We start from the raw sequence: 8,935 nt of genomic DNA on the forward strand, positions 1-8,935 counted from the left end.
TCCTAAGTTAAATATATATTTGAAATACACTACTGTTTAATTCCGTCATATGTAATTAGTAGGAGCGGGTATTGGAGTCCAAAGGCTGTACCTATGTGCGTAGTGCATTTCCCCGCCAAGATATCCCCGTATCTCCATGCCTAACGATATGACGTGATGTACCATGTCAAGAGCGTGTGAAAGAATGGGCGTATTTCTTTGCACTGTAACCTTCCGAAATTTGTCATTTCCCGTTCGTGGCATACCACCTGTTGCACTTTGTGAGATAAGATCAAGATAACTGTGATAATTCGATACATGCTGTGATATATAAGCTCTAGCCTCCACTCGTTATCCATAGTAGCTACACTCGCTTAGAATCGTCGAAAGCTCGGACGAGTTTCCGACATGAATCTACGAGGTGAGTTACATCAATAGCTTATTCTACCGTCTCCATTTGTTTCCTGCTTTTCTCTTTCAAAGGATTTCCAATACAAATATGTTAGATATATACTAGGGATCTTCTCTATACCAGGTACGTTTCTGTTTCTGATTATTAGCGATTCCCAAGTGTATTGTCACAGGGAATAGGGTGCAACGTTTTCATCTTTCTTGTTATTTCGTCTCGTCGGAAAGTTTACCACTTGTGATTTGCAGATTTTTTGATTAGTAATTGTAAGTACAGCAAAATTCAGTTAATTGAAAGGCGAATGAACAATCAGGACAAGGTCAGATAGAATTTATGGGTTCGTCGCTTATAGTCACAAATTTAAAACTTACTGAGCTCTCAGTGGATGTATTATGATTGATACCACTCGGTTTAGTTTCTTATTCTACTGTTCCGGTATTTGACAGAAGTTTTTCCGGTATCTTGAAAATCATTTATTTCCTTCGTTCACGAAAACATGATTTTGTCCAGATGGGTCAAACAAGGCACTATTCTGGGACAGAATATCACTGTTAATAAATGTTATGCAGTACACCTTTACGTTTTAAATAAAAATCGCTTTTCTATGGCACCAAGCTTTGACTTGTAGTTCGATATTAATAGCTTAAAACTGTCCACATAGAACTTGAGCAATTTCCTTGTGTAATTGTGCTCCTGACTCGAATGTAAATTTTTTATATAATTCTCTGCTCAGCCAGTTCGATAGGAATTCTGCCATAATGTATGTTACCATGCGTTAACTTGTTTTACAAACACTTCATTATATTCAGTCAAGATCGTTATTCTTATATGTGTTGTTTAGTAGGTATTGCTGTTTCGTAGGTTTTCCAAAAGAGTTGTCTAACCCTCATTTGCACATGTTAGATATACACAAAGGATCTTCTCTATCTTTTGACAGAAGTTTTTCTGGTATCTTGAAAATCATTTATTTCCTTCGATCACGAAAACATGATTTTGTTCAGATGGGTCAAACAAGGCACTATTCTGGGACAGAATTTCACTGTTAATAAATGTTATGCAGTACACCTTTACTGTTTCTTTAGCTAATAGTACCTGAAGAGGGCTACCGGACGTGTCTTTGAAGTAATGTACACGAAAGTGGTTTTATCACTGTTGTGAAAGTCACGAAAATAGTACTGAAAGGCTTTACTCCTAACCGCTCAGAAAATAAACGACTATCCCAATGCTCTCACCCCAGTTGCTGCACCTCTTTACCCCGAATCATGAGGTAAAGTTAGGAAAAGTATACACATTCTTTAATTGTGTACAGGGATTCAACAGCCGAAATTATTGTTGTTCTTATGGTCTTCAGTCCGTAGACTGCTTTGACGGAGCTCGGTGTGTTACTCTATCCTGTGCCTGCGTCTTCATCTGCTAATAACTACTGAAGCCTGCAACCTTCTGAATCTGCTTGCTACATCATTTGTTGGTCTCAACCTACGATTTCCCCCCCCCCCCCCACCCACCATTTCCCCCGCCCCCCTAGTACAAAATTTAAGATCCCTCGATGTCCCAGAAAGTGTCCTATCAAGTCCCTTTTTCTAGCCAGGCTGAGCCACAGATTTCTTTTCTCCATTTTTCTAATTAGTTACGAGACCTATCCATCTAACCTTTAGCATTCTTCTGTAGTGCGACGTTTTGCGAGCTTCTATTCTCTTCTTGTATAAAATACTTATAGCCGTTTATCGACCATGTTGCACTTCCATACATGGCTACAACCCAAACAAATATATGCACGAAAGATTTCCCAACACTTAAATCTTAATTCCGTTTTCCGTGTCTTGCTTTTGTCGACATTCATCTCGAATCCTCCTTTCAAGACACTGTCGATTCCGTTCAACTGCTCTTCCAAGTCCTTTGCTGTCTCTCACAGAATTACATTGTCACAGTCAAACCATAGTTTTCATTTTTTTCTCCCTGCTTCACTCCCTTATCAACCACTACTTCACTTCCATGGCCCTTGGCCCTTATAATTGCCGTTCGGTATCTGTAAATTTTGTCATTTTGTAAATAGCGTTTTGCTGCCTTCGGAATTTGAAGGAGAATACTCCAGTCAACATCGTGAAAAGCTTTTTCTAAGCTTACAAATTCAAAATAACTATCAATGAAAAAAAAATTCCTAATTTAGCAGGTCGTTCTGGAAGACCAGTATCCTATTTATGTTCAAATTAGTGTTTAACTCTGGGCTAGACACGTCTTGGCCAGGACCACGTTGTCTTCAATATTCTCATATCAGCAACGATTTCATTCATCTCATTGCATGTAACTGCTGTTTTTCCTAATCCATGTGTACATTGCGTGTTATTTACATGATGTGTATGGGAAAATGTTTCAAGGCTGAAACAAATGAGCTAATTAACCGTGATTGCTACATTGCTGCATGTAGTACTGTTTCTTTCACATGGTTACTTTATTTCCACAAAGGTTGATTGTGAATTTTCTTTAAAGGTAGTACAGCATTCGAGAAAACAAGGCATTCATTTTACGAGAGCTTCACTGGACTTCTTCTGTAATGTTTAGAATTCAGTGACTGCTTTTGTACTACATCACTGATCAAACTTGTGGTTCACTCAGTACATCAGTATCTACTTAAGTCGAATGAGATGGCTGCAGCTATAAAATGATATAGAAAGCCTCCAGTTTGGTTTTCATAAAAAACATATGGGTGCCGATTGTTTTTGCAGTAAATGAGTATTCTCTGCTTACAAATAATTATATGTTGTCGTTGCTTGCTCCATTGTGGGTTAGTCAACATTAGGTGTAGACCGAAGTTTCTTAATCGATCGAAGCCACGGAATCAGCAGTGACAGTTATTCTTTTTAATGACAAACGTAAAACGTTTCATGGTGTAATCTAAAAGTCCGTAATTACGGCTGTGGACTATCCAGTTATTCCAAAGCCGTAGGACGCAGGAAAAAGACAGAAATTGGCAATCCCGTTCTCATGAAGTATATTTCCTACCTTGCCGGCTATTTGGGTAAATTTATACTTAGGGTTGTTGTATTATTTAAACCAATGAGTAGAATGTAGAGGATTGCGTACTGCACTAGGTTTCCTATTTGCTTCACTACCCATGTTAGTTTCTTTTATTTTTCTTATTCTCTTTTGTATATCTACTCTCGCAGAGGATTAATATTTCAGTTTACAATCATGGAAGGTACATAACTGCATCTTAATCACAGTTTTTTTTCCATTACGACATTCTGACCTGCATTAGTTTCAAATGCATGATGCACTGTATGAAATTCATAATTTTGAAAGTATTTGATGGTATTACATAGCCGTACGAATACTGCAGTTATAATTTTTTGAAGATTCTCGGGCTTTTACCTTAAAATATGAAACGTTTGGCCTGGTTTTGCCCCGCTTTCTTGTTAGGAACATCTGACGTAGCAGACGATTCCGATATGAAACCGTATTCAACAGTGCCGGCTGTAAGGATCTCTTGTAAATCTGAGCCTCAAGACATCGAGTAACGTAATTGTTGTAGTTATGTTACTGCCGTTGGCGGACAGTAAAGGTAATGGGAGTATTACAACCCTTTACTGAAAGCTTTTAACTGACAAATGCCGCTATAAATGGCTAAACTTTTAAGAATGACAATGACAGCAATATCATACCACTGATCATAACGGATTTAAAGTTCACTTTAAGTTACAACAAGAGCCCGAACTTATTTATTTTAGATGTATCACTCTCCACACTCTTCAAACTGATCTAGAAGCTCAACCGGTATTGGTGTATAACAGTGAGTGATCACAGAGGAAACAGTAGTTTTCCCCGCTTTCCTCGCGTGTAATATACCCTGGACTTCGATCGCTTTAAAACGATCTGTCTAATGCGAAAGTTGTCTTGGAACGATCTTGATTTTTCAATTACAAACATAAGGAGGAAAAATAAGATTATTTGTACTTTACATTACCTATAACTATCAGAAAATGTTACACTGCTTCTCACCATGAACTTGAGACGTTGGATTGCAGTCAGGTTGTCACATGTTTAGCTTTCAGCGAAAGCCTTCTCTAGAAAGCAAAACACACAAGCACACATACACATTCATTCACACAAGCTAGCATGACTCAAGCACACTAGAGCGCCACATCCGTCAACTCGGACCAGCAAAAACGGTTCTAGCTGCCGCACATGGCGGTCACATGTGAGTGAGGCGTTTTAGGTTGTGTAAATGAATTCGTTTGTATGTGTGTATTTACATTTTTGGAGAAGACTTTGGCTTAATGCTAAACGCGTAACAATTTTTTTCGTTACGCCTGTCTGCAAATCAACAGTTCATCTTTACAGTGAGAAGCAATCCATCCTTTCCCTTATACTGTTCATATTCCCACTAGGAGATCCTATGACTGTCAGATAAGCGTATAACTGTTCCCCAAAGCGTTGGGTACCGGGAGGTTGTGGTCTCAGAAAATAGCCGAAAAATATTTCCGGATTTGTAAGATACACTACTTTAGCAAGTAAATGTTGCAACAGCCTGGTAAGAATTAGATGTTCAGTCATGCCATTCAGTGTTACATAACTGGATTTTACTACATTTCATAAAAAATTATTGAATTGTGTGTAACGACGTGAATTTAAACACGATGAATAGTAACTCAGCAATTGGCATGATTCGCATTTGCATCAACAAACACGTTTCCAAACTTTCTCACGGACTTGATCTCGGAATCACAGCGAAACACAAACGACAGGTCATTCTTTTTCTGCAAGAGAAATATATAATAGGATTAACATAGCGTTAGAGTTGATATTTTTGTAATAGGAAGAGTAATTCAATGTGCTATCTTCGAATACAGCCTGACGAGTTAGTTTGGCAACGAAATAAAACTTCTTCCTGACGGAAAAGTACATGACTCTGCACACAAAAAACGTCCATTCGTACAGTCATTACAATAACATAAATGTTTCCCAGTAAATAAAAGAAACCTCTCGTCAACTGCACGTCATCCTCCACCAGCTTTTGTCCTTTGTAGAGGGCAAGTGTCTCATGAGAAACCTTGTTGAGAATCCAGAATTAAAACATACAACTCCAGTAGTTTTCCAGTGTACTATGGAGCCATGGTCATCGAATTTTTTGTTTAAAGAAAATGATCTGTTATCGCTTCATTGAAACCATACACAAACTGTATCATTCGTTCTAGGAATGTATGGAGAAATATTTACCAATAAGTATTTATAAACCAGGAAGGACGTCAGGCATAGGGTGTAATATGGGCATGGGGTATTATCCATTTTGTTTAAGTTTCTTTCCATCTATTTATTAAAATTAGCAAAAAATTCACTTCTGTGTTAGGACATAAATGAAGTGACAACCAGTATAACAGCAGAGGGCAAAAACTATTGGTTTAGCACCCAAAGGCCACTACAGTTTCAGTATGATATTCTATTTGAGTCAAACTATGGAAAATTTAGTCTTATGTGTGAAGTAAGCTGTCAGTTTATAATAAATTTTAACAAACAGAATGTCTGTAAGCAAAAGATAATTAATGTTGACACTTCTTCTGTTTCAGCAAGTGTATTAACGACCGTGTTAGTCGTAATTGCTACTGCTGCCGTCCGTGCATCACCTGTAGGGGACTGTCCGCCAGTAGATCCAGTGGACCACACAGACCATCTACCAGACAGCAAAAACTGTTCACTTTTCTACAAATGTGATCACGCAGCTCCTGTACTGTTTGAATGTCCTGATGGGTTGCACTTCAACCCTACACTGGAAGTCTGTGACTGGCCAGATAATGCAGGTTGCACAGGTGGATCAGCATCAACCATAGCTCCCAGCTCAACAGCTAAGCCTCCTCCATCAGGAGACTGTCCAGCTGTCGGCACATGCCCTCAAAATGAAGATGAGAATTCTATTGCTAAGCACCTTCCACACGCATCAAACTGCAGTCAGTTCTGCAAATGTGACCATGGGAATCCCGTGACGTTCGACTGCCCTGCTGGACTCCACTTCAACCCTACTCTGGAGGTATGTGACTGGCCAGAAAATGCAGGTTGCACAGGTGGATCATCATCAACTCCAGCATCAAGCTCAACAGCTAACCCTCCTCCACCAGGAGACTGTCCAGCTGTCGGCACATGCCCACAAAATGAAGATGAGAATTCTATTGCTAAGCACCTTCCACATGCCTCTAACTGCAGTCAGTTCTGCAAATGTGACCATGGGAAACCCGTGACGTTCGACTGCCCTGCTGGACTCCACTTCAACCCTACTCTGGAGGTATGTGACTGGCCAGAAAATGCAGGTTGCACAGGTGGATCATCATCAACTCCAGCATCAAGCTCAACAGCTAACCCTCCTCCACCAGGAGACTGTCCAGCTGTCGGCACATGCCCACAAAATGAAGATGAGAATTCTATTGCTAAGCACCTTCCACATGCCTCAAACTGCAGTCAGTTCTGCAAATGTGACCATGGGAAACCCGTGACGTTCGACTGCCCTGCTGGACTCCACTTCAACCCTACTCTGGAGGTATGTGACTGGCCAGAAAATGCAGGTTGCACAGGTGGATCATCATCAACTCCAGCATCAAGCTCAACAGCTAACCCTCCTCCACCAGGAGACTGTCCAGCTGTCGGCACATGCCCACAAAATGAAGATGAGAATTCTATCGCTAAGCACCTTCCACATGCCTCTAACTGCAGTCAGTTCTGCAAATGTGACCATGGGAAACCCGTGACGTTCGACTGCCCTGCTGGACTCCACTTCAACCCTACTCTGGAGGTATGTGACTGGCCAGAAAATGCAGGTTGCACAGGTGGATCAGCATCAACTCCAGAATCAAGCTCAACAGCTAAGCCTCCTCCATCAGGAGACTGTCCAGCTGTCGGCACATGCCCACAAAATGAAGATGAGAATTCTATTGCTAAGCACCTTCCACATGCATCAAACTGCAGTCAGTTCTGCAAATGTGACCATGGGAATCCCGTGACGTTCGACTGCCCTGCTGGACTCCACTTCAACCCTACTCTGGAGGTATGTGACTGGCCAGAAAATGCAGGTTGCACAGGTGGATCAGCATCAACTCCAGAATCAAGCTCAACAGCTAAGCCTCCTCCATCAGGAGACTGTCCAGCTGTCGGCACATGCCCACAAAATGAAGATGAGAATTCTATTGCTAAGCACCTTCCACATGCCTCTAACTGCAGTCAGTTCTGCAAATGTGACCATGGGAATCCCGTGACGTTCGACTGCCCTGCTGGACTCCACTTCAACCCTACTCTGGAGGTATGTGACTGGCCAGAAAATGCAGGTTGCACAGGTGGATCAGCATCAACTCCAGAATCAAGCTCAACAGCTAAGCCTCCTCCATCAGGAGACTGTCCAGCTGTCGGCACATGCCCACAAAATGAAGATGAGAATTCTATTGCTAAGCACCTTCCACATGCCTCAAACTGCAGTCAGTTCTGCAAATGTGACCATGGGAAACCCGTGACGTTCGACTGCCCTGCTGGTCTCCACTTCAACCCTACTCTGGAAGTATGTGACTGGCCATACAGTGCTGGCTGCGCAAATAAATCAGGATCAACCGTAGCGTCTAGCTCATCTACAGCTTGACCAACAAGTATGCATCTACAGATGGTCCAACATCAGCTACACCAACTACTGCAGAACCAAAGAGCTCCATAGGGTCAGGTGATCAAGACCCTTTCAAGTCAATGGGATCATGTCGTGCTTATGATCTAGTCCTTATTGCCCAGTATCTTGCATATAAAACCAACAGTACTGTATATTGTAGACGATGTAGCAATAATCTGGATATGTCTGGGTGTCTGCATTTGGGTGTAAAACTACAGGATTTTGACTCGCCTTCTTGTACTGGTTGTGAATCACTGAAAAGTGTATTTATATATTTCAACTGTATATTATGTAAAAAAATTTTATGCTAATGTGATTATGTATTGCACATATTCCTTTCAGAACACATAATAAAGTCACACGTTTAATGCTAATAAACTTCCTCTTCATTGGCATGGACGCAACACGTCAGATATATACAAATATGTCTGTAGATCAAATGAAATGTGCTATAAATTTTGGCTTTTATACCAATATCATAATCAGCATTCATAACCGAAAGTATCCACTAAATTGGCATCCATCTCTATAGGCTCCTAAAGACTACACCTTTGTTATCATGTTAATACCCACATTATAGATGTATGCATCTCCTACATTCATTCTCATAACGTGGTAAAGTATTTGGACATATAAACATCATACAAGCTGATCTTCTCAGAACAAGTAATATATCTCGAGTGCAGGTTTATTTTAGCATTCTGAAAGCGAACATTTCATGATTAGTCTTAATGGTTCTGTATGTCACTTATATTCAGTCATTAAAATGTCATTATGTCATTCAACCATCTGTCAAGTCCTTCTCGCAGTATTGTGTGCCCAATTCATCTTCATCTACTTTCTCTTCCCTTTCTATAATATGGCAAATCCCTTGATCTATCGTCCATATATTTCTACCACATTACAGCTTTCCCTTC

The 8,935-nt window shown here is 40.5% G+C and overlaps 1 protein-coding gene across 1 annotated transcript; it reads left to right on the forward strand.

Annotated features, from left to right (window-relative positions):
• Window positions 1–348: 348 nt before the first annotated feature.
• Window positions 349–8,550, forward strand: LOC124606331 (chitin-binding domain protein cbd-1-like). The gene is made up of 4 exons (XM_047138313.1): window positions 349–400; window positions 5,950–7,923; window positions 8,019–8,208; window positions 8,361–8,550. The coding sequence occupies exons 1-4, from the start codon at window positions 388–390 to the stop codon at window positions 8,548–8,550; spliced, it is 2,367 nt and encodes a 788-aa protein (XP_046994269.1). The 5' UTR covers window positions 349–387.
• Window positions 8,551–8,935: the final 385 nt, after the last annotated feature.

This window comes from Schistocerca americana, chromosome 3, assembly GCF_021461395.2.
Source record: "Schistocerca americana isolate TAMUIC-IGC-003095 chromosome 3, iqSchAmer2.1, whole genome shotgun sequence".
Classification (NCBI taxonomy): domain Eukaryota; kingdom Metazoa; phylum Arthropoda; class Insecta; order Orthoptera; family Acrididae; genus Schistocerca; species Schistocerca americana.